Consider the following 27,356-nt stretch of genomic DNA (forward strand, 5'->3'; position numbering starts at 1 on the left):
TGTTGTACTTCCTAATGAAAATGCACATTAACTTTGTAGTTCAATGCCTTCTATAAGTTGCTCTCATTTATTTTTGTAAGTAACTTGCTGCTGAGTTTTAAGAGAATGTTTGTAACCTGTCTTACAAGAAGAAAAACTATTAAACGTGAAGTGAAATATTGACCAAAGACATATGTCTGCATGGGTCAACTTTAGGAATTGTTGCAAGTTAAGCCATTGCCTTTTCACCTTTGCATAATTGTTGATGGAGCAATGAATGGTAAGAAAAATGATTGCTTACAAATGCATTGTTGGTCACATTATTTTAATTTATGTTGCAAATGTTAAACAGCAGAAATTGTACCTGTTATTGTGATAAGTGTGCTTGATTTCAATTTATTTCCTACATGACCTACTGTAGCAGTGTGCTGTAATCCCAGCTGCACATTTTGATAATGATCATTTTCAATCAGGAAAATGAAACCAAGAAAATTAAAAAAATTTTCACAGTGAATGTGCAGATCTTTTTTTCTATTGTTTTTTAATCATCATGAGTGGAAATGCAAATTAGTTTTACTGACAGTTAAAAGTGGCCTTAGTTCTTTATTGTTTTTGGACAAACGTGTATTTAAAAATTATTTTATAGAAGATGCTGAAGAACTAAATATCATGCTTTAAAAAACAAATACTTTCATCCAAACGTTTAGTGCTAGGCTACTTTCTATGCTGCAGGCTGCAGTAAATTTTGGGGTCTGCTACTATTCGGTGAGTCCGATTCGGTGAGTTTCTAACCTCTAACCCATAACCCTAAAATGGCAATGATAATTAGGCTACGGTACCCAATAATTTAAAAAAAAATTTAAAAAATCCCCCGTTAAGGGATCGGACTCACCGAAACGGGCCATTCCGAAATTTTGAAACCACCCAACCGAGAGAAAACACACAATGCAAATGTATTTTGCCTTATTGAATGCGTTTCTGGTGTTAGATAAAGCATAAATGTTTACGTTGATGGTTGCAAGGAAGCTGATAACTGAAAGCGTGTTTGCTGTGCAGTAGGCTAGTCGATTGCCACAGAATATGTAACCCTTTTACATGGAAAGACTGCTGGAACATAACAATTCTTTTATCTGGTCATCAAAGACACACAGACCACACCGTATTGAATCCAGAAACAATTTAACATGCTTTTATTTTAATCAATATTGATTAATGAATCTAAAGCTGTGAGTAGTTGCAACAGCAAGAGTGTTTTTGCATGTTACAAAGTCTGTATTTTTCAACGCTGGTGCCATTGCCTCAGTCATCCACAATGTTTATGTATTAGGGTGGCTCTTATTTGGCAAAAAATGAAAAAAATTTGAATTTTGTGTGGGACACCCTTTGAAAAGGTGAGGTTGTCAGAAAAAATAACTCCTGCAAAAAATGTTTGACTTTGAAATTGATTTAGAGGTGGCCCTCCCCCCCTAAAGTTTTGCGCCCTCCTCCCAAATACCAAATCTGCATATCTCAAAAACTGCTTGAGCTAGAGATACGGTTTTTGTGTCAAAAGATGCAGAAAGCATGATTTCCTATGTGCTTTCTGAACAGTGATTGCGTCTATCTTGAGTAGAAAAGCAGTTATTTAGAAAAAACCTGTTTTCGGTATTCTAGCACAAAACAGTGCTAAACAAGTATTGTGGCCCAAGCTATTCAATAAACAAAGTTCATAAACTAACCTGTAAAACTGGTAAAGTAATAAACGAAATAAGTATTCCTAAACTTTTATGCATTCATGCATAGCTAAAATGCCCGTTTTTTGTCATATTCCTTGGAGAAACTCCTGAGCGTGGAATCCGCTTTCAAGCTTCAGGTGCTATGCATCGCACTTGTTGGATGGCGAAGGCGATTTATGCAAAAGCTTGGTCTGCATTTATGGTATCTGTCTGAAGAAATGGTTGAACTAGCCTTGTTTGACTCTCGATTGTCTGTGGAAAGTAAAAAGCTAATGGTGGCAACCATGTTAAATGAAACAGCAGAACGTCCACCAAGGAGACGAAGCATCAAAGTAGATGCGTTTCTTAGCAATAAGGGTCTAGAACAGTATTGCACCTCTAATTCAAAATGGCTTCAGCTGTTGGGTGAAGATGAAGCAATAATTAGACTTTCAAAGGATCCTGCTCATTGGACTGAAGATGGTGCATTTATTCAAGGTTTACACATGGCGAAGGGACTTTCAGTAGTCAATGACAAAGCAGAGAGAGGAGTTGCTCTCAGTCTAATCCCGGATTTTAACAAACTCTCAACTGAAGATGAGTACCAACTTCAGTTTCTTTTGCAAGTTGTTACTGAACACAGGAAACTGTTGAATCCAAATTCCAACAAGAACAATATTGTCGATTCTTCTTCGTTTAAACCTTCTTTGTTACTCCAGGGGTCAAGGGGCTCTATCTTTTACCACCCTTGGGCAGTGCCGATGTGGTTTAGATGCTTGAGCAGGTGTCGAGTAGCAATTGCATTGATTCGTCATCCAGTTCAAGCAGACCACGCACACCATTTGGCGCAGTTACAGATGGTGTGGTCAGTGGTTTGTTCCTCTATGCCACACTCACAGATTGCGGATGGAGCCATCCCCAATTTGTGCATATTTGAGCGGAATAGTCTGACTCCAGTAGCCCAGTACGCAGGCGGTTGTGCCACACCCAGGCCTTCCTTGGCAAATTATGCATTCTGGTTGGATGGGGGCTGGTGTCGAAGATAAAACTTTAGAGCCTTGAGGAGTTCTTCTTCCTCTCTGAGCTCCATTTGTTGTCCTCCCAGGTAGCCGCGCTGATGGATTGGTTTTCAGCGGTTTTCATCAGGAGTTGTGCGTCACATACAAATGGGTGTCTCGATTTCAGTTGGCGAGGATTCTCGATTGCTCGCTCACAGACTTGTAGAGACTTGAGTGGAGCAAGTGGTTGGGGTTCGTAATGCCGAGAAAGAGACAGGATGGCTTCTTCGCGACAAAACTCAGCTGGTTGGTTGCCTGCAAGGACAGGGAAATTGTCCGATTGTGTAGGTCGCAGACATCCTGTCACGATACGCAAGGCAATATGTAAAATATTGTCGATAATATCGCTTCTTGCAGTACTGACCAGAATTACATTTTGAAATGAATATCGTTACCAGTGTTCCCTCTAAGGTGCAAAAATTAAGAAAAAAAACGAAATTTTATAGACGGTTTCGTGGTCACAAAAAAGGTTGTAAAATCAAGATTTGGTCAAATGCGTTTTTTCTAAATAACTGCTTTTCTACTCAAGATAGATGCATTCAATGTTCAGAAAGCAGATAGAAAACCATGTTTTTTGCATCTTTTAAAACAAAAACCGTATCTCTAGCTCAAGTGGTTTTCGAGATACGCAGATTTGGTATTTCGAGGGAGGGCACGGAACTTTAGGGGGGGAGGGCCACCTCTAAATCAACTTCAAATTAAAAAAAAATTTGCAAGAGTTATTTTTTCTGACAACCTCACCATTTGAAAGGGTGTCCCATGCAAAATTCAAAAACTCAATTTTAAGAGCCACCCTATTATGTATTATTACCTGGTCTTTATATGGTTGCTCTACGTTAAGAAAAACTACAGAGGGCATCATTTTTAAGAACTTTTTGTCTATAATGACCCAACTCCCAATCAGGCTTGGTTTGGACTTTCCTACATAATGCCACTTGTTGAATATTTGGTTTAATTGTTGCTTCCACTTGTCAGGAATGAAAGACCGAAGTTACATTGGTTCGGCGCTCAAGCACCACTCAAGGGCGCAGACGGCAATTAAGGTACTAGTCCACTTTATTATTTAACAGTTGTTGATTAGTTTAGTGTCCAATAGCGCTAAAACAACGTCAGAATGAACTCACCCCGTTACATGTGTTATAATAGCCTATGCAACCAGTTGCCTGTGGACTTCTTGGCGAAAATGTTTCCTTGATATTTGAAAACAGCTTCAAGTACCGATACGTGAAAGCAAACCTCCCACTTCCCTACCTTCGTTGTAAGGATAGTTTTTGCACCTTAGCCTGGTGATTCCCTATTGAATATCTGTCAGGGACAGGAATGTAGAATCATCACTATTGTGAGTTAAGAAATACATTAAGCTTAATAAATGATCACTGTAATATGATAAATTTTATGAAAACGTAAAATAAATTAGGTAAATTTTGTCAGTGAATTATTTCCCATCGTTATTGATATTCTAAATTTGTCACTTGATGATCGCGAGATTATTTCATTTCTGTTTTCAATGATGCTATTCTTAGCGCTTTGCAAAAGCGAATGACTTTTCTGTGTGTTGTTGTATTAGCCGATCGTAGTTTGGAGAAATACTAACAGTGTCAACTGACGAATATTTTTTGGCAATTTAATGCCTCGCCTTAAACCAACGCTGATATCGTGAATTCAGAGATATAATCAGAATTAGAAATAACGTTTTTTTACCAGTACAGAAACTCAAATCTGGTTATTGGTTAATTGTTAAGTTATTGTTGAAATGGAAACAAACATTTGATTTAGTTGGCGCTGACACATTGTGGTTATATTGGTCAACTATGGGCTTTTTCAATTCTTCTTATGTTTCTATTTCTTAATTATGAAATAACTTGTTTAAATTATTTATCATTTAAAATAACAATTATTATTTAAATTATTAATGTTGATACTGGAGGGTCATCACAAAGGGATCGCTTGTTAGTCGAGCCTCACCGCTTTGTCTCCTTTGTTGACAAAATTCGGTTGGAGATAAATTTTCTAAACATTGAGGTTTTAGGGAATTTGCAAAACAAACATTGCTAAGCGCTTCCATTCAATTCTTAAGCTTCTACTTCAACAGCTATTAGTTTAACCGACATATATATCTATTCGTCTATTGAAAGTGGCTTATCACTTGATAAACAAGACAGGCACAACTTCAGTTTGGAGTTTGAATTACAAAGATAGAGATCTTGATACATTTTCTTGCGGCTAGCTTGTAAGGAAGATGAATTATTATTAAAGTTCAACTCTAAAATGCGCTAATAAATTGAAATATGTTTCAACAGTTCATTCTGACTAGTGCAGTAGTTGCATGTGTTGAGGAAAGTTTTTTGACATACATTTCAGCTTCTTCAGGAGCAATTGGAGTGCTTGGACCGTATCAGGGAATCTTCAAAGAACAGTTTCGTATTGGTAACTTTTATCCTCATTTTTGTTGTTAACATATCGTAAATATTACATACTTGAGAAATGCAATGCTAAAACGGTGCGTGTTTTCATATCCCAATATTATGACGACCAATGTTTTCGACTTGTACCACGATCTCCATCAAGACCACACGCTCATTGTTACGTGATCATGTTGAAATTATTTATCAATTCACGTTCTGCATGGCGTAACTTGGCGAGTGTAATCAGAACATGTGTTTTTTGATGTTCAAATGCTTCTTATGAAGTGTGATAAAATAATAACACTCTAAGTTTATACCGGGAAGGATCTTTCTGCACACAAAAGATTCATATTTTTTCTGTGCTATGTAATTCAGATTTTTACATCTAAGTTTCTAGCCTTCAATAGAAATCAATGATGATTGGCCAACACTAGGCGATTCCTTCTTAGTTTGATTTCGATGAATAATTGTATTGTTGAAGATACAGTTACCGTTAATTATTTGTGGTGTTTCATTGATCGTCTATTGTTAGCACGTAGTTCGTAGCGGCAGCCATTGTTGAATCGTCGATGAGTCTCGACGTGTTGCTACCTCAAAACTCGGGAAACAATTGTCTGTTAATTGTGTAAGCATCCATACAAGCTTCGAGCATGGCAAGGATGGCCGATTAGCCATACCATTCTTTCACTTCTTCAAAAGTACCTAATGTGGTTGCTGAATTTGTCTTGCGGTTTGCATATGAATGCTTTGAGAGCATGTTTTTAAAGTCGGTAACCTCCCTTCGCGTATTTTTGCACTCAACGTGGCGTTTCATATTTAGGATACTTATTCTTGCTTGAAACAAAAATTTAGGACTAACTATGCATATTTCTATCCGTCGCAGAATTCGTTTTGGTACAGATCTCTTTCATCTGTTACGATATCAATCAAAATTAGGTATTTGATAGATTACTGTACTACTTTGTTTGGATAATATGAAACCAAGGAACTTTCAGAAATAATTAATTAAACTACCATTCAACGTTTTATAGGCAGAGAAAACTTTTTCTCGAACCGTAGAAAATTTCATTATCAGATCACCGCTTCAATGCGTGATGGAAATCTACAGATAAATCTGCATCAGGCATTGCAGAGTGCAAAAAACAGTGTTGCAGAACGCGTTTTCGAATATTAAATTCTCATCAGTGCAACTACGTTTATGAACGCAATAACAACGGTTAAATTTAAACTCAATACAATACATTACAAACATTATAAGGACATATTCTCAGTGTTCAATTGAATATTAATAAATCCAGAGACATCAGAAAATCACTTCCCGCATGCAATTCCAGACCGACATTACTCGCTTAAGTCTGGAATTGCATGCGGGAAGTGATTTTCTGATGTCTCTGGATTTATTAATATTCAATTGAACACTGAGAATATGTCCTTATAATGTTTGTAATGTATTGTATTGAGTTTAAATTTAACCGTTGTTATTGCGTTCATAAACGTAGTTGCACTGATGAGAATTTAATATTCGAAAACGCGTTCTGCAACACTGTTTTTTGCACTCTGCAATGCCTGATGCAGATTTATCTGTAGATTTCCATCACGCATTGAAGCGGTGATCTGATAATGAAATTTTCTACGGTTCGAGAAAAAGTTTTCTCTGCCTATAAAACGTTGAATGGTAGTTTAATTAATTACTTTGTTTGGTGTTACGAAATGAAATTAGTTGCAAACATTTTATAGACTACATTTGTAGCCTTGCTTTGTTTTGCATATGGCAACCAGTCTGATGAGAAGGGATTTGAGAAATCAACAAACGACTTATTGTTGTCCACTTCCCGTGTACTCGTTGATTCCCCGAATAAACTCGAACCTTTCGTTACACCCTCGAGCACGCTGGCCAGATGCCTGACTTTGAAAGGTAATCTTATCTTTAACTGATCAGTTTTGTTGGTTTACGTCACTTTGATGCAAAATAAGTTGTCCGATGCGCTCTGGAAACCAAATATTGTGGCTTCCAAGTTGAGCATGAACTCTGCTGCAGCTAGGAGAGGTTGAACGCATTGCTACTGATCAATGGTGTTCAACTGTTCATGTTGTGATCGTGAGAGTTGGTGCTGCTGGGAAATGTTAATTATGATGAGTTGTGATGCTCATAGCAATGATTTGTGTGTGTCTCAGCTTGGCTTCATTCCTAATCGTCTACATTCGGGGCAGTTGTGGCCATGTTGAAATGTTGGTTTTTAATCCATGTTGCAGCTCTGTTTAGTTGCTCCATGTGTAAACCACCACATAACACTGTATGCAAACATTGTGTACAAAACGTTCACTATCAAAACACAAATTTGTTAAATTGTTTTTGAAGTCAGTACCTTGTTGTACGGTACTATACAATTCCTCAATGAGTTTTCCACCAACTGAGTGATAAAAGCAAATGATTACATTTGCAAATAATTACAAGAAAAACCACTTTGATTTTACATTATTATATATAAATAATATAATTAAGGAATAAAAGTACAATGGTTCCTTTTCAGACCAATCCGTAATTCGTAACCTGCTTCCAACATTTGACGAAGTTAAAGACGCAAAGCGTAAGTTCCAACAATTTGCTTGTAACGAAGTCATGGCTCATTGAAGATTTGTATTGCGTTTTTATTAATGCAACTCCCCCTCTGCATTAACATGGCAATAAAAGACACAAGTTGTCATTGTGGATTTGAACCTTTGTTTTTTGTTTGTTGATCATATGCAGCTGATTGGCAATTCTTGGTCCTCTACTTTCCAAATAAGAAAAATGCCAAAGTTACAATATGTTGCCACAGTAACCACCAGATGGGCCGCGCGGATTTGTGATGCAAAAACAGCGTAGTGTAAAATAATATCACACTCAAAATTTTTACACTTGTTTCTTCGTTGTTGTTATTATAGCTCTTTTTTACAATGATGTTTCTCCAATCAAAGCCTGTAGCCCTGACAGAGCGAGACACAGCTGCTTAATTCCGCAAACGAAGGATAGCTTAGCGGTACGTGGAAATGCTTGATGACCTTGCTCACCAGATGAATAACGTGGAATATTAAACTCACTAGTTGCTTTGAGAATAAAATAGTTGGACTAGTAGTCAATATCAATAAAAGATACAATAAAAGATGCCCAAAATGAGTTTATTTTCTTTTTTTCGGGCTCTCTATATTTTTACTCAGATGGATAAACTTTCATTACCAAAATTAACATTTTTAAAACAGTCATAAAACCTTCTGTGTATATCCGTGAACTTTTATACACATTTTTCTTATTAAACAAAATCTTTTATTTCTATTTTCCAGTCTACAACACTACCACTGACTCCTTATTCTCTCGAGATTTCTTCACCCAGCCTTTTGAACAGTAAGTTACATTTCTACTCCAAGTTGTTTAATTGAGCAAACTATAAGTTCTCTTTTACCTTTGGTTAGTTCGGAGCTTCTTGTCTGGCTGAATGATTCCTGCAATCCTCCGCATGTGCCTGAACTTTGTATGCGGACATTGGACACGTCAATGCATTGTAATCGAACAGCAATCACGGGTTTTGTGATACGTGATGCAACTTTCACTGTGCTTGCTGTTGTGATTCGAACTCGTTTTATCAAATAGATTAGAAATATTTCAATGTTTTAAAACTGTGTCAGTTCAAGCAAAATGAGCAAGATTGCGCCACCAAGTGATTATTTGGTCGGATGTGCAATGATGATCCCGAAGTTTAATTTGAAATCGGGTTTGCGCGAAAATCAACAAAGAAAGTTGTTTGTTGTGACTGGTAAAGTACAATGGACTTACTTAAATCTAAAGTGATGTCGATTAAGGTTTTCCTCCTAACAAGAGCATGTCTCCATCCAAGTTGAATCTCCCTCCAACCAATATGAACCTGACAGATGCATTGGGCAAGGTATCGTACGGGAGCATACTATCAGCATCCACGGATGACGTGGCTAACTCTAGCGATGAGCTCTTTTCTTTGTTGGAGAAGATATCCGGGACAGCTGAACATCTCCGTAATGAGTTGAACGTAAGTCCAAACACCACACGAAACCCCATTGTCACAAACCAGAGTCATGATGGCACCCGGTTGTTTTGAGGTGAAAAGGAATCGCTTCAATGAGTTCCTTTCAGCGTAACTTTCTTTTGTTTGGCGTCAGTGTAGCATCGTATACTGTAAATCACCTCTCGGCGATGCATTGATTGTTGTATTGTCATCATTGCGAGAAGGAAAGGCGTCACTAAGTAACCAAACTAGCTAAGTACAACACCAACTGACCTGTGTTGATTGTTAGGATGCAAGGACGAAGGAATCCCATCTAATTGAGGAGTTGGAGAAGCTTCGATCTACTAAGAATGGTTATTCAAGTCAGTCCTCTTCCGTTCCGCTCCCATCTTCATCACGGAGCCACAAGGAGGTGGAGCTGAAGTGTACCAAGCTGGAGGATGCCTTGTTATCATTGCAGGATGAGAACATAAAGCTGAACCGGTGCATCAACTCATGCCTGTTTAATCTGGCTACTTACTAATCTGCTAATTAAAAGATGATGACACTCACCATAATTTCTATGGCAATATGGGATGTTCAATATTGGTTTGCAGCAAACCAAAAAAATCTTTATGGTTACTTCAATAAGCTTGTAGCAGACCTTGGCACCTTGTCTGGACAACTGATGTTGGGTTTTCAAAAACGGCCCCTTGGATTTTGATTGGTTTTGCTAATAGTGCTTTAGTTCGTCGGTGATGTTATATAAACTGTTTTAATCTATTATGTAGAAAAGGCCTATAAATATTGCCTTCAATATATATTGCCTCTATATTGCATTTAAGTTAATTTTCTTCGGTTAGTGCATTCAAAGCATCCATATGCCGTTGAAAGAACGTCGTGTTACTTCCACAGGTTGTTAAAAGGAAAAGAAACCAATTCTTCTGCCGATGGTCAAGAAGCTATTAAGAAACTTGAGAAAGCTTTAGTCGCGTGTGAAAAAGACAACAAGAGTTTAAGCACAATGATTCGAACCATGAAGACCCAATTGGAAGTCTACGAAAAGCAGTTCTCGCAACAAAACGACAGCACCACGGTAACGGCTTTATCAACGATTATTTGATGACCATTAACATGCTACAAACATCCTCACTTCTCATGTTTCGTCCTTACGTCACACGCCATCATCGCGACGTAGAAACTTTACGCTATATGTGACGTAGGCGGTAAGTGGTGGTGACGACAATACTGACGTTTGTCAAACCGTCTTCCGACTAAGAGACACAACTCCATGCAACAGTGGTGGCTCAATCCTTATATGTATACGAACAACGGACTTGAAGGGCAGCTCTCTATCCAGCAGCACTTGGTACATAGATATAAGTCAACATAGGACGTCAGTAGTTCAACTGTGACTTTAACACTGTCAACTTTGGTGGCTATTTGGTAGCATGCTGCATACCAAGGTTGAATTTGTACTGGCATTGTGTCTACCTGCACCGAAACTTTATGTCCTACACCAAGAGTGACCAAGTTTTGTGGGCATAGGCGTAGCCAGGGGAGGGGGGCGAAAGGGGCCATGGCCCCCACCAAATTTCTAAAGTTTGGATTCCGAAGTTGAGCCCTTTGTTGAAAATATGATAAAATTTGTAGAAATTTATAACGTTTTCCAAGACATCTGGCTATTAACACCCAAGGACTTGTTTTAGACACGCAGAGAGACACCAATAAATTTTGCAAATCGTGAATTCATCGCGCAAAATTTACGCGATTTACGCTTCTTTTGACTAATTTGTGAAACCAATTTCAGAATGTTGGGTTTTTGTGTAGTTATTGAGCTTTTGTGTAGCTGAGTTTTTGTTCTCTAATTTTAGCCGCAGTTTTTGCCCGTTCGTGTGTAAGAGCTAGTACCTGAAGTTAATAGTTATTGATCAACTCTTTTGAATAGGATTTACGGAGTTCAAAAGAGTTGGTGTTTGGATTAGGAGATTTTAATGGGCATGTTGGAAAACAAGCAAATGGGTTCGAGGGCATTCATGGAGGGTATGGTTTTGGGGAGAGAAACATGGAAGGAAGAATGCTACTTGAATTTTGTGATGAAAGGAAACTTTGTATTGCCAACACATGGTTTAAAAAGAAAGAGAAAAGGAAGGTGACTTACAGCTCAGGAGGACATGAGTCGGAAATTGATTTTATTGTGGTTGGGCAGGAACAGAGAAAGTACTTGAAGAATGTGAAAGTAATTCCGTGGGAGTTGCAGCATAGACTAGTAGTAGGAAACTTAAATATGAAAAAAGTGAAGAAAATTGTAAAGAAAGAACAAGTTTTTGTGAGAAATGTGTGGAAACTGGAGGAAAAAGAAACGAGAATTAAGTTTGTGAAAAGAGCAAAAGAGCTGGTAAACATGAGTGCGCAGGACTTGTGGGCTTCATTTCAGAAAGGTGTCCTAGCAGCATGTGATGAAGTATGTGGGAAAAAGAAAGTGAGGAGGGATCGTGGAGACACATGGTGGTGGGATGAGGAGGTGAAGCATACGATTTCACAGAAAAGAGATGCATACAAGCAGTGGCGCAAAAATGGGTCAGAAGAGAATAAAAAGAAGTATAAGAGTATGAAAAAGAAGGCAAAGAGGGTTGTTGCAAGAGCTATGAAGAATGGTGCTGAGGAGGAACTTAATAAAATGGGGGAAAGCGAAAACAAAGTATTCAGACTCATAAAGCAAATGAAAAAGGATGGGAAAGATATTGTAGGGGGAAGATGTATAAGGAGTGGAGATGGGAAGTTGCATTTCAGCCCGGAAAACAGAGGAGAAGTGTGGAAGGAACATATGGAAAATGTTATGAATAAGGAGAATGTATGGGATCATATGACAGAGGTTGATCTGGTGGAGGGTCCAGTGGGAAAGGTTACTCGTGATGAAGTGGTGGAGGCAATGGGACAAATGAAACTGCATAAAGCAGCTGGTCCTTCAGAAGTGAGCGTAGAGATGATAAAAGCAAGTGGAGAGTTGGGAATTGAAGTAATGCTACAACTTAGCCAAAGGGTATTAGATGGAGAGGGAATGCCGGAGGAGTGGAAGCATAGTATTGTTGTTCCACTGTTCAAGAGAAAAGGGGATGTGAGAAGTTGCAGTGCATATAGAGGTGTAAAACTACTAGAGCATGGAATGAAAATTGTGGAGCGAATACTAGAAAAGAGGTTGAGAACATTGGTGAAATTAAATGATATGCAGTTTGGATTTATGCCAGGAAAAGGTACAGTGGATGCTCTGTTTATATTGAGAAGAATGCAGGAGGAATACCGAAGAAGCAGAGAAAACTATATATGTGTTTCGTCGACTTAGAAAAGGCATTTGACAGAGTACCAAGGAAAGTGATGGAATGGGCAATGAGGAAAAGAGGTATACCGGAGGTATTAGTGAGAGCTGTGATGTCTATGTATGAGGATGCAAGAACAAAAGTGAGAGTTGGATCAAATTATTCAAACGAGTTTTCTGTGAAGGTTGGTGTACACCAGGGATCAGTTTTGTCACCTCTGATATTTGCTATTGTGGTTGACGTTGTAACTGAAGGAGTGAGGGAGGGCTTATTGAGTGAAATTTTGTATGCAGACGACCTGGTCTTGACAAGTAATAGTATGGAGGGAATGGAGAGAAAGTTTGAGAAATGGAAAGAAGCATTTGAAACCAAGGGTATGAAGGTGAATCTTGAAAAAACAAAAGTGATGGTGAGTGGAGCAGAAGGAACAGTTGTTGAGAGCAAAGTAGATCCCTGTGGAATATGTGGCAAGAGAGTGATGAGAAATTCAATGCAATGCAAGGAATGTGGAAAGTGGGTACATGCAAGATGTGCTAATGTCAAGAGAGCCGCAACAAGATTGGCGAAGTGTTTTGTTTGTGGGAAATGCAGTAAAGGAAGGAATGAAGTGGAAGGCCATGATGATGAGTTCTGCCATGGCATCGAAACAGTGACAGACTTCTGTTATCTGGGTGATCGGATAAATGGAAGTGGTGGATGTGAAGCAGCGGTGACAACAAGGGCAAGATTGGGCTGGGCAAAGTTCAGGGAATGTGGGGAAATGTTGTATGGCACAAAATTTTCACTAAGGATGAAAGGAAAAGTATATCGGAGCTGTGTGCGGCCTGCAATGCTATATGGTAGCGAGACATGGATATTGAGAGAGAGTGAACTGGCAATCCTGAGAAGAACGGAAAGGTCAATGGTGAGAGCAATGTGTGGGGTGAAAACGAGAAGGGAAAAAAGGACTGAAGAATTGTTGGATATGCTAGAGATGAGAGAGACCATAGACCAACTGGCAAGGGCAAATGAAGTAAGATGGTATGGACATGTGATAAGGAGGGAGGAAGGAAGTTTTCTTAGAAAGGCACTAGATCTAAAGGTGGATGGGAAGAGGAAACGCGGTCGTCCAAGAAGAACGTGGAAACAACAAGTGAAGGATGAGTTTAAAAAAGTCGGACTGAAGGAGGAAGATGCAAGGGACAGGGTGAAATGGAGAAAAGGGATTAAAACAATTGCTGCGCGGAAACAATCGGCCACCCCCACTAGTGGGGAACAAACCGACGATGGATTATGATGATGATCTGCTAATAAATTTCATACAACTATTGCCCTAAAAGTGTTTCCAGAAAGCGCTATAATCCAATATTTGAGTGTAAATTTGCAAAAAATTTTCGGGGGAGCATGCCCCCGGACCCCCCTAGAATACGCGTGCCAAAGGCACGCTCTAACCCCCCACGAGTTTTATTGCTTCCCTTGCTCAACCCACCAGGATACGCCACTGCACATCAGGTGGCGACGTCTTAAATCAAACACTTTCTCGTTCTCTTCAATTCATCAAATATTTGCCCCCCCAACATTTTTTTCCTGGCTACGCCACTGTTTGTGGGGCCGCTATTGTTGTATGAAAACATTATCATCAACTGCGTTTGAATTCTTTGCTATTTACTATAAACAACGATGTTATGTGAAAACGTAAACAGACCCATTGCCCATCTTTTCAAGAGAGATGTTCAATGCTGACTTCCTTTTAAACCCACTTCTGTTTTCTGAATTCATTTGCCTACCCTACCTATTAAGATGGATTTTTTTTTCTGTGTAAATACCGACAACTTTATTAGCATGATTCCAGACCAGAGCGCCATGTAATGTTACCACGTCTTGTTTTGCAGGACTCTAATTTATCTGTGGATGACCTCAAAAACAGTATTGCCATTTCTGAAAAGAATAAAAACGAGTCTATTGCACGATTAGAGGAAAAGTAATCACATATTTTGCTTTATACTTTGTACTTATTCGAAAATGAAGTCATGCTGCGTATAATTGACGTATTTCGGCTTACCGGTACCAATATATAGCATTTACTTTTGTTTAATATCTTGTTTTTCACTTTTAAACATTTCACCTAATTCACTTTTAAACAACCTTGTTGATGTAAAGGAGGGGTGTTGTGAATGGTCTCAAAGAAACTGATTGTTATAAATAATATATACCGGTAACGTAACTGCAGACAGGTCCCCACTGTTTCGACCTTAAGGTCTCATCAGTGCAGCGTATAATAAATGTTATATTTTTGTTGGTCAACTTATTTTGGTTCTTGGCTTGACGACCTTTAACTTCGCCAAGAAAAGATCATCTAGCCTTGATAACTTGTGCCCATAATAACTGCGATCTGCGTTGCTGTTTTTAACTTAAAAAATTCTTTGTGGGGAGTTATTCACTTCTGCAAACAGCAAGCATTTATATATCGCTGTCTGACAGGGTGTCATAATTTCTGGTAATAAAATTTGAGATAATTGCAAACGTGCACTTACAACAGCATTTGCTTCAAACCTAAACCTTCGAAACACGGTTTGCTGCAACTTTAAATCGGGTTTAAACTGAAGTTGTTATATTTTGACAACAACATGTGTTTACGTGAACAAAACCTTACAAGCTTTTTTTCTACTCATTCTAAAACTGTCAATTTTTGTCTTCAAACTTCTCTTTGTAAGATATAAGGTTTCCATGGCGACCGTGTTGCCAGTAATCTAGAATCGTGGCTGACATCTTCTACGTGTCAGGATTCGTCGCCTTGAGGAAGAGCTCCACCATGCTCTGTGCGGGATGGGAGACAACCAAGAACTCCAAACGCAAATCAACCAACTGCACAGGAGCCTGCTTGAAAAGGACAACCAGATAAAACAATCAGAAAGTGAGTCGTGTTAATTATGAACCTACGTCATCATGTTCAGCGATGCGGAACGAGCTGGTTATTCCTGAAGAGGAATCTGACTTTCTGACGTTTGAACAAACCTCGCTGTGCGATTTGAAATCTCGTCGCCCGTTTGCTTTATTAATTATTTTGTCTTCACATCGGTGGATGTCGGTTTCTCGGTTGAGACATCACATCATGTTGTGGTTCAGCCATCAGGACTTTAGTTAGTTGATATCAAATAGAAAGATATTTTGCTCACACTTATAATTGGACAAAGTGTTGTAGATTACAACTAATCATTTCTATTGCTTCTCCTTGCGGTACTATAATGTAGGTAATTGCTAGTTTAAACAATCAAGTACCAGCCGCGACATTTTACTTGTGTTCTTGCAGCGTAGCTTCATACAGCAGATTGTTTAGTAGCGAAGACATTTCAGTTGCATGCAATCTTTAGTTTGTAAACTGTAGTGTATAATCTCTTTATTTAAGTTAATACCTCCTACCTTATTATGTTGATGTTACTAACCGCTATGTTTATGTTCAGCTATATCGTGTGTTTTGTTTATTAAACCCTAATTCGAGGATTTGTGATGAATGAGTATGGATTCATATCACAAAGTGTAATGCAATACTTATAGAAAAAAAATGTTTCCTTGCACACGATTTTCATCTTGAGTTCGATTGTTTTGCATGAAAATGTTTATGTTCCAAGCGCTTCCGCCCAGAACGCCAAACACCAATTACATGGGATGGCATTGCGGAATGATTGCTACTGCTCAATACCCGGTCGTTTACAGGTAATCTCCGGGAGGCGATGGCCAGGATGGGGGAAGTTGAGAGGAAGTATCAAGTCCTCCAGGAGCACGATGTTTACAAACGAAAGGAGGTCATTCAATTATGCGACAAGTTTGAAAAGATGAAGAGCAGACACAAGAAGTGAGTTGCATCCTCAGGAGGGGAATAGTTTGAACATCTAGTTGTGGATTTAACATATTATTGGATCCATTCTTTTCACAAAATTTCCTGCCTAATTTGTAAATAAATTGCTACGGTATTTTATTATTCATAACCATTTATTCATAACTTATTATTTATTTATCATAGATTTTTCTCTCATCATTGCATGTTGTCACTTCATCCACCACTTTGGAAGGTTGTTCGTTTTATTATTGTTTTGGCACGCATTGCAACACCGCGTTGAGGTTGGACCTGACTGGTTGTAGCATTCCAACACTAGCAGCTTTCCATGCTGAACTTTCAACCATTGGTTTCAGGTTGGAAGCTGAGTTTGTTGCTGTTCGCGCCAAGGATCAAGCGGAGACGACAAAGAAGTGGGCGATGCAGGATTCCCTTCACAAACTCTTCAAAGAGAATGAAGCTCTTCAGAACAAACTCATATCAGGTAGAAGGTCTGTTGTGGCGTGCGGGCTGTTGTTTCGTTGGCCTACCATGTAATGCATAAAAAACAAATGTTAGTTCACATATTAGCCCAGGAAAGGGAAACCAACTATTCGTTACTTTTCATTTTGCCTGGCTTCAATCACAGTGGAGCTGGGTCTATTGTTATGTGTTTCTCTTTATGTGTTGTGTTTGTGATTTCAAATGTAGATCCTCCCACTGGGGCCTGATCAGTTTACGTCAAGATGAAGTTAAAGCGATGTTAAACACTGTCAATTATTGTTAGCTGAGATAACCTGGATGTTAGTGCGTGTTGATGTTTTCCTCAGAGCAACGACAATTGACCATGGACAAGTTGTTTCTGGAGAAGGATTACAACTTGCTCAAGAAGCGATATGACGAACTAGCGGGCGAGGTGGCCGCCCCTGCGTCTGCTGACCTCATACGGAGACTCCCGACTACCGCCCCTGTGTATGGAGGTGCAACAAACGAGTGTTCGAAACCTCCAGTGAGACAAGAAAACGTTGGCATTCGGTTTAGTTCACCAGAGGATCGCTCGCAGAGACGGCCGCAGATGAAGCCTGTTGCAACGGAGCCCCACATGCGACCAAAATCAGCCACTGAAGCTGGATACCCTGCATTGGACAGCGCGCATCATGAGTCCTTGAGATTGTTACGTAACGAGATGAGCGGTCAGAGATGTCATACGTCATCACCAGTGAAAATACCGCGATACCGACCAACACGCAGCAGATCGTCTGAATATCAAACCAGAGAATCCATGGCTGCCATGGTGACAAGTACCCCCAAACATACGATCGCTGAAAGAAGGGTACATTACACCCCCCGTCATGTTGACCCCGCACATGAACAACCGCTTCGACAGTGCAAGACGTATGATGGTGGTGCTCAGGAAGGAACGCGCGTACAAGAAGATAAGAGATCCTCTGCAGCGATAGCACAGCACGTGGAAGACAAACAGCGCAAGCCAGTGCCTAAACGTGGATCGTCTCAGGCAGTGATGAAGATATCTCCCATTAAGTCGGCGAGCATGTCCTTGGTGGATGCCCGTAATAGAAAGATGGTTTATGAAGAAGAGTACATGAGGAATATGAAAGCTCTGGACAAGTCTGCATCCTCTCCTAATCATGGAATTGATAGCGTGTCCTTGAGGAACTCATCAACTTTGGATGCTTCACAAATGAAAGCCAGGCTGCCTCGCCAACGTAGGAGGCTCCACACGACACCTAGTGTCCTACCGGGAAACTTAAAAGGTATACAGTTCATATCAGAGGATGGTATCGCATACGGGGAGTCCCCTTACGCAAAGGAGTACCTCTCCAACATGGACGGTGTGCGATTAGTTGCCAACCTGAGTCACAGCAGCAACAGCAATGAGAGCCAGTTGCGAAAGGAAAAGTCCTCCCCGATCAAAAGCATATTGAAGTCATCTGCAGGGACAGGTGGTGACTCGTCTCATCTCACATCGGAGAGCGCACCCGAACTATCCAAATGTCGAAGCTCAAAGAAATTAGGCGATGAATTCTTGTCTTCAAGGAAGTCCGAACTTCGATCTTCATCGTTTCCACCCGGCAGCGACACCAAGGCATCCTACACGGATAATGCTCCCAATTCCAAATCTTCCGAACGCAGTTTCCATCTTTCCGACCTTCCCAGTGACCAGACTGGAGTCTACGACAAGTTTCGAAACTTCGACAGCCATGTCGGCGGCTACAGGGCTCCTGGACCCCAAGATGAACGCGATTCGCCCAAACAAGCCCAAGTTGAAAAAAGTCACCCAGATGATGCTCAGCCAAAGTACGAGACCGGAGCAACCAATGTACGCCGTGCACCACCGTCAAAGATACCGGTGAGTATCGTAAATACGTTGGTTTTAGTTGACACCACAAAACTAAAAATATTGCGTGTTCCACGCAACCCATGTGTTTTTTTTTTGCAAAGCATTGGGTCATTATCAAAGATAATCGGGCTACCGCAAGGGAAGATGTTTTGTCTTCCCGTCTTTGACTAGCTGCAGAGGATGCCACATTCATCCTTGATAGTTCAACTAGTGATAACATGACGTGGTCGATAAAGTTTCCTTTGGAACGGGTCTGCTGATACAAGCAAAGGCTTTTATAAACCCTGTTATTGATATATCCGGATTGTGGCGTTGATATTATTGGTTGGATATTCATGAAAACATCCCAAAAAATTCCTTTCCGAAAAACAAAACTTAACAGATTTTGATGAAATATCGTATTTGTACCGCTTACCTTTAAACACGTTTATATATTAGGCGGGTCAATATAAGGTTTGACCCCAAAAAAATTTATACAAAAAGTTTTTTTGTTCCAAGTGTATGATTTGGTTGTACTATACCCCAGAAAAAAAGTCTACAAAAATCTGACCCCGGGAACGTGGTCAATTTACATAATTTGAAAATGGTGACCCCTCAAATTTTCAATGTATACAAAAAAATTTTTTAGTTCAATTAACACACTATAAATGTAATAAACACATATAAACATGGTATCTATGCACCAAATGAACATATCAGAAACCGTCTATGATGTCATTATGATGTCATGGAAGACATAGGCGTCAATTTTTTAACATTTAAGAAAAATCTGAGGGGGCAAGATGATAAAAAGTGTGAAATGTGTACCCAAATTTGAACAGTTCCATAAAATTACACTGTCAAAGCTACAAAAAAGAACAGAAAAGCAGGGTGGCTGCCCCCCCAAACAATTTCTACTGGGGGGCGCGCCCCCCTGCATCCCGGGAATCGACGCCTATGATGGAAGAGTATATGCACTAAACGTCAGAGAATGTCAGAGATGAAGTACCATTTTTCAAGTTATGATTGTTACATACCTACTAGTAGTCGTCACAATTATCATCGGTACTGTCTGTGTCGAAGTGTCTGTTACTGTACTGTCTGTTACATTGAACGAAGTTATTTTCATGCTGAGGAAAGTAGGCTAATTTCAGCTTAACACGAACATGCAACGCAATATTTGCTAAAAAATATTATGGGGCCCATTTTTCGTATTGTTTCCCGACCAGTGCTGACTTCTTTCGGAGGCCCTGATCCTATCCATATCATTATTTGATAGTAAGCACGCAGGAAATGGAATATTGTAGAAGATGCAATTGGTGGGAGTCGGGCTGGCGCAACGAAGGATGACACTGAAACTACTTTCTTTTTCAACACAGAATGTCGCAAATATGCCAGCGAATCGCTTTGCTTTCCAGCATAGAGTAGAACATTTGACTGTTTGCCATACTCTTCAATTGCATCCACCCTCTGGCCAGGTTTTGTAAATGCAAGTGCCAAGGATTCTAGCTCATTGTCGCCTTTGGTGGCTTTCTGAAAGAGTGTTCTCTTTCCTATTCCGAAGATTCGTGAGGTGGTATCGCATTCTGTAAACGCATGGATGAAGAGTAACTGAGAACATAGCTGTTGTCCGAGACATTTCTTTAGGGTATTAATATTATACACCCTCTGATCTTTTGACCTTTTGTCCGAACGAAAATACATTGTCTTCTTCCGACTGTCCATATGATAGAGGAGAAGGATCAAGAGATCTGTGTCTTCTCCAACCAGGGTTGTAGTGTGGTATTCAGAAGCTGCAATAGCTGCCTGAACAATATCATAGTCGGCATCTCCTTCACCGTTTATAACTGTGGGGCCTTTCTCTCGCAGTTTGTTGCTTATCATATTGATCAGCCCTTGCTTATTGCAGCCCTGTGACAGGAATTCATCCTTGTTTCCAGTGAAGACTGTTGCTGGAGTGAAGCTCACTTTAGGATGATTTTTCTGCTGACGGCGTTGGTGGGTGCAGTCCTTCACTGATGGTTGATCACAATAACCGTCGAAAACCACTGTCGCCGTCTCGTAATTGCGTAGGGTAAAGTCGACATAGCCATCCGCAATGGCACCGTATGTGCTTCCCTTCGTCCATTGTACGCGATGCATGAGGGAACCACCATCAAGGACATACTTCTCGGTCTGTAGTACTTCGTTGGTAACAGCCTCATCAGATAGGCTGCTTGCGTACTCATCGATTGCTTTAGCAAGCTGTGTTTTCTCTGGCTTCCTCATAATGTTGCTTGTCTCAAACAGGGCAGGTGGGAATGGGCTCAGTTCGTATTCTAGAACCTTCTCTAGAGAAAAGTCACCTGCATTCGATATGACCAAAAGTCTCTGAAAAAGTAGGGCGGGATCGATGGATCTATCTTGGGAAACTTTGATGCAACATGAATCACGTAAAGTTTTCACTTTGTCCTTCCGTTTACTTGCATATGTAAAAACTGGCTGACTCTCCATTTTTTCTAAGATTTTCCTTCCGACTGTTCGATAGTCATCAACATTTATGCCATCCTTCGCAATCACTCCAGTGATGATGTTCCTCAGCGTTGGATACGCACAAAATGGACTGAATGATTGGAGCTTTTCTTTGATTTTTGCGAGGTTGGCCTGATCTCTCTTCATCCTTGCCCCACTCATTTCCTTATGCTGTGCACTCTTTGTAAATGCACGCTTGTTGAAGTTGGATTGAAGTCCTTCATCGCATGATTGTATTCTGAACAAGCTGGTGAGGATAACACCCACAAGGCTCGCTGCTCCTCGCTCATTCCACTACCCCTTGTCAAGCCACCGGTTGTCTTTAGCGATCTCATCAATGTCTGTTCAATTGCATGGTCCGAACCAAGGCCAGACCAGACTTTGTCGGTTCGCCTGATGACATGTAAAACATCCTGAAATTTCTTGAAGACAGCAGGGTCCTTCATTTTGAGGTTTTGCATGTTTTGCAAGTACAAGTATGCTGATTTTAAGTAGTTGTGGTGTCCTGCAGCAGCAAATATTTGTAAGCACTCGGCAACAGCACTAAGATGTCTATCCCAGGAACCAATTCGATCTGCCATCAGCAGCATTCGTGTACATTTGACCATGTTCATGTAAGAAATCCAAAGCTTACTTGTCCTGGATTTACCAGACAAGCCAAGTTTCTTCTTGTCGAGTGCTTGCTGAAGTTTAGCATTTGTCTCCGAAGTAGCTTCTGTTTCCAATGTGGTCTTTCCTTCTATCAACAAGGTGTACAATGTACATGTCCTCACACGACTTCACTGAACCAGCTAACTCGGGATCACTATCCATCATTTCAGAGACCAGCATCCCATTCAAGCATTTTTCTATCAAGAGGTGGTCCCGCAATGCTCTCTGCACAGCTTTGCCACCCATCATATGCTTTACTGCATTGTCCCCATAAACAGTTTCGAGAATGTCCATCAGACCTGACCCTTGTGGACAATGCCAACTTGTGTCCTGTGAAAACCCAAACAATGTCCTTCTATTGGATCAAGACGACACAGACAGTACCGATGATAATTGTGACGACTACTAGTAGGTATGTAACAATCATAACTTGAAAAATGGTACTTCATCTCTGACATTCTCTGACGTTTAGTGCATATACTCTTCCATCATAGGCGTCGATTCCCGGGATGCAGGGGGGCGCGCCCCCCAGTAGAAATTGTTTGGGGGGGCAGCCACCCTGCTTTTCTGTTCTTTTTTGTAGCTTTGACAGTGTAATTTTATGGAACTGTTCAAATTTGGGTACATGTTTCACACTTTTTATCATCTTGCCCCCTCAGATTTTTTCTTAAATGTTAAAAAATTGACGCCTATGTCTTCCATGAGATCATAATGACATCACAGACGGTTTCTGATATGTTCATTTGGTGCATAAATACCATGTTTATATGTGTTTATTACATTTATAGTGTGTTAATTGAACTAAAAAAAATTTTTGTATACATTGAAAATTTGAGGGGTCACCATTTTCAAATTATGTAAATTGACCACGTTCCCGGGGTCAGATTTTTGTAGACTTTTTTTCTGGGGTATAGTACAACCTAATCATACACTTGGAACAAAAAAAACTTTTGTATAAATTTTTTTGGGGTTGCCCCTATATTTTTCATATACTGACCCGCCTAATATTGCCAATTCATTGCAAAACCTTAACAACGTCGTATTATTACGGACTTAAGTTTTTTTTTTTTTTACAAAATATAATGTAGTACGAGTATTATACTGTACGCCTTCGGACATTTCAAGTTAACATTGCTTGGTCAATGTTGAACCTTACCAAATGTGATCAGATGTGGTTTGTACTTTGAAGTAAGCTGAACAGTTCCAGGCGAACTTCACTAAAATTGGGAAATAAATCAGTATTCAACAGCTCCATTGGACTACTCTGAGTCAGAACATGAAATTAACCGCATGCGGCACGTTGCTTTATGCATTTCAGTAGCCTACGACTTCACCGATTGCTACACCTCCTCATGGTTATCCATTATATCTTTGTCTTCAATTCAGCCTCCTAAGACATGCGTTGGTCAACGAATGACTCGGTGTGAAGAAGACAATGACTCAGTTGGCCATTCCTCCGCATCAACCACCAAGGATCACGCTGGGAGGATAGAGTTCCTCCGTGACATGCAGATCAACACTGGAGTCCGGATGCCAGCGCTCATGCGAGATGTCACCATAAGGAGCGATGTCCTGGTGGAAGACGGTGATCTGGTGGGGGAGGTCCGGATGGGACTGAGTGACAATCAGGAGGAGTATGCCGACAAACTTGTCAAGAAATACACGAAACACGCCAAAGTTGTGGATTTAGTTTAATGTTTTCACTAAAAACTTCCTACCTCCATTGCAGCTTTGGTTATTGAAATTTTTCAACATCGTTGGTAAATATAGGCTTATGTTGGTTTTATAGACCATTCTTAAATTTTTCTTCTGATTTTGATGCCACGCAGGAGCACAGTGACTACATCACTTTCCGTGTCTGTACTGTTGAACCAGCTTCTGTTTATGTCCCAATGCTATATTTGTAGAGTAGCAAAGTAGCCTACCCATTGACTTATTTTATATGAAAGTTTTATATTTTAATAACAACTAATGTATTGCGTAGTAAGTTCACTGTGTTTTTACCTAACCACTTTTTATATGATGGCTATTATATTTCCTAACAAATTCGTGCATAACTGTGAAAACATATTTTTAAGCGTCTTATTGTCTGGCAAGACATATTGCTTCAGTGACTGCTGCTCTGAATTAAGTGCTTATGTTTATTGCCTTCCACATTGATGGTATGCTCTCCGGGAATAACGGAGGAATGTGGTGCAAGATGTATTGTTCGCTTTGTATTGCTGTGGTGCGATCATACAAACATTAAACCAGTCTTTTCGATGTGTTGGTTTGATCAGCATAATTACATCCCGCAGTGATGGGTACAGATGAGCATGTCGCAGTGGTTACTCGCTCGATTCAAGATCAAGCGACAGGGTTTCGACTCTCGGGTGTGCGCTTGAGCAACGCATTTCAGGACTGCTTTTCACTACCATAATTTTCATACCTCCACACTATCTCCCAGAGTGAACAAAATGGAGGCAGTTCATAAGGGAGATCACAGCTAATCAAGCATGATCAATCTGTTAAAGAAGAGTAAATGTAATTGTCAAAACAATGCATCGTACAGTACAACAGAGAGAGTCAAAAAAATTTTTTTTTCCAAAACATGGCGGCAACCCCCTCAGATTCAGGTTGATGCTAGAAACTCCCCAAAAAAAATTGAGCAGGTTTGTTCAAGTATTCGCCAAGCAATGGCCCTTTGAAATTTTTAGTATAGGAACATGACAGGCCGTATGGCAAAACGTATGGTAAAATATTTTATTTTAGGGGCTTTCAAGTGGTTTCTTTATCTCTATGCCCTTGCTAACATCTCAAATAATCATTTCTGACTGAAATTACCACATATCTGGTATCGATGTTTCAAAGATAGGCTACAAGAAAACTTTAATTTAATAAAAAATAGTAGCAATATTATGCCTATTTTTGTAAGGGCAATCTTAGTTGAAAGCCTGAACGCCGCGTCAAGGTGTCGCCCATCATCCAGGTTTCTCTTATTTGCTGTTAGATCAGGCAAGGAAATCCTTTCACCGTTAACTTAACATAAAATTGCGGGCAAAACGAAACTGAACTAAACTCCCAATACGCCAACAATTAAGTTACATCTTGAAGAATGACAACGTGGCTTTTGAAATCTGGATGATCCCGCCTTGCCCTTTCTACGCAATGAAGAATTACATTTCTTTCTTTTACATGATGGGTTAAAATCCCTTAATTCTCACTTCTCGGTCTGGCGCATCGTTTCCAACTTTGATACTCTTTATCACTTTTTTCAATCTTATATAATTCTGAAACTCCGTTCATCTTTCTACTGCATACTTCAAGAAATCAATGCCTCCCATTCTGAATTGTAGCCAGTGTTGTACGCGTCAATGAAATAAATTGTTGGCGTCAGCGCGAATTGCCTAAAACCTTTACGGCGTAGCTAAAGTAGGCCTACTGCGTCAACTCTTAAAGAAATTGACGGCGTCAGCGCTAATTTCTAGCGCTATTTCAGCCAGGGTTTCACTAAACGGAAGTATTTCAACCAAGTGTAGGCTAACAATAGCTATAAATAAAGAGCAGGTGTTATGTTTTGAGACTGTATTGCAGAGCTACTCAACTGGCGGATCACTGTCCGAATCCGGACCTTCTGGGTGTTGAAGGTGGACCTCGGGCTTCTGGAAGAATAATTTCATTGCCACATTTTAGGGCCTCTTAAAACAGATTTCCATTAGGGAAAAGCAATTTTTTGTGATTATCCAAGGAGGTGGGGGCTTCGCCCCCAGACCCCCAACGCTTTACCGTCTTCTCTGATGTGCGATCCACACAGCTACACTACAAAGAAATACAATACATTTTTTCCTGTTTTGTTTCTTTGTGTCGGACAAAAATCCAGGTCATGTTACATACTATCGTACCTGAAAAGTGTTTCGGTGCTCGTAGGCTACTGGTTGTTTAATTATTGTGGTTGCATATGAGATGTTCACAGGACGCAAAAATCTTGTCAAAATGGACCTTTGCTAACATTAGTTGAGTAGCCCTGCTGTATTGTAATTAGCTGCTTTAGCTTGTTATAAGCTTAGTTATTTCTTTGTATAAACACAAGCATTTCAGAACGTTTGTTTGACAATTTGCTGCGTTTGGGACGCAATGTCCTCTGCCCTGGCGCCTGCTGGTTTTGTCGGCTCTTTTCTTTCCACAAGGATAAGAGTTAAACTGACTGGTAAAGCGGTGATACCGGACCAGTGGAGAACCAGCAGGATCACACTCATATGTAAAGACCCTGAGGGTGACCTGCACGATGTCAGCAACTGGCGGCCCATCTCCATCTGCCGAAACATTTATAAAACCTACGCCGCCGTATTGGCCCGGCGATGGGCGGTGGAGGGGAATGTTATCAGCCGAGAGCAAAAGGGATTCATGCCCACAGAGGGCGTCTATGAGCATGTGTTCATGCTCGGCACCATCCTCTCGGATGCACAGTCACGCAAAAGGCCTGTGTCGGTTGCGTTTCTGGACATTCGAAACGCCTTTGGCAGTGTCCGGCACGAATGCATAGCCGAGGTCCTGCGTCATTTCGACGCCCCCACAGACCTTATTGAGTGCATCTCCGACATATACGTCGACAACACCTGCACCGTCCGCTGCGGCAATGGTGAAACCGACCGTATCCCTGTGGGGCGGGGAGTCCGTCAGGGCTGCTATTCAATTTGTTCATCGAGGTGGTCCTCAGGGGCGTCCGTGACAAAACGGATTGCGGCTACAACCTTCCTGCCAAAGAAGATATTAAAGTACGTTGTATGGCCTATGCGGACGACATCTGTCTCGTTTCTTCCGATTGCCAGCAGATGATCTCTCTCCTATCTGCTACTGAACCCTTCTCTTCCTAGTCCGGGCTACGGTTCAACCCACGCAAGTGTGGCACCCTGTCCTATGGGAAAGTGTCGGCGTCCCGTCTGCGGGTCGACCCCAAACCTTTCTCCCTTGACGGGGAGGAAATTTGAGTCATCCCCAAAGGCGAGACGTATAAATACCTCGGCGCTCGAACTGGTTACGCCTCGGACGCATCCCTAACCCAACCCTTCATCTCCACTCTGGAGAAACACATTTCTTCTTTAATGCAATCTTTTCTCACCCCAAGCCAAAAACTTCTGGCACTCACTTCTATAATTCTCCCGTCCGCGTCATACCATCTGCGAGTGCGGCGCTTTAGACAGTATGAGCTTCTGAAGCTTGACCGACTGGTTTTGCGGTGTTTGAAGGTGGCGTGGCGTCTTCCCAGGTGGGCCTGCAGCGCGTTCTTTTACTGTAAGCCTGCATTGGGAGGTTTGGGCATCACGAACCTGTGTCGCGAAAGTGACACGCTTTCGGTAGCTCATGTTTTCAAGATGCTGACGTCACCTGACAGCATTGTCTCTGCCGTCGCTCTCGGGCAGCTTAGGCGTCATGCCTGTCTGAGGTTCGGCACTCCAGATCCCACGACTGACCACTTGGCCAGTTATCTGAATAGTGACCCCCCTCCTGACGGCGCCCGTTCTAGACCTTGCCCTACAGGCGAGAGCCTGTGGGGCCGTGTCCCGGCGGCCACCCGTCGCCTGAACGTACGTTGGTCCGCCCGCCCGGATGGCGGCCTTGAGTTGGCCGCGGGG

At 40.9% G+C, this 27,356-nt stretch overlaps 1 protein-coding gene across 1 annotated transcript; it reads left to right on the plus strand.

Moving 5' to 3' along the window:
* Nucleotides 1-44: 44 nt before the first annotated feature.
* Nucleotides 45-24,006, plus strand: LOC145776989 (uncharacterized). The gene is made up of 16 exons (XM_082588251.1): nt 45-259; nt 3,707-3,774; nt 5,093-5,158; nt 6,916-7,051; nt 7,668-7,724; nt 8,062-8,156; nt 8,458-8,518; nt 8,974-9,176; nt 9,442-9,635; nt 10,047-10,227; nt 14,320-14,408; nt 15,211-15,341; nt 16,142-16,280; nt 16,619-16,746; nt 17,072-18,612; nt 23,131-24,006. Exons 1-16 carry the CDS (start codon nt 253-255, stop codon nt 23,437-23,439), a joined length of 3,405 nt encoding a protein of 1,134 aa, XP_082444377.1. The 5' UTR covers nt 45-252; the 3' UTR covers nt 23,440-24,006.
* Nucleotides 24,007-27,356: the final 3,350 nt, after the last annotated feature.

This window comes from Aplidium turbinatum, chromosome 9 (genome assembly GCF_918807975.1).
Source record: "Aplidium turbinatum chromosome 9, kaAplTurb1.1, whole genome shotgun sequence".
NCBI lineage: Eukaryota > Metazoa > Chordata > Ascidiacea > Aplousobranchia > Polyclinidae > Aplidium > Aplidium turbinatum.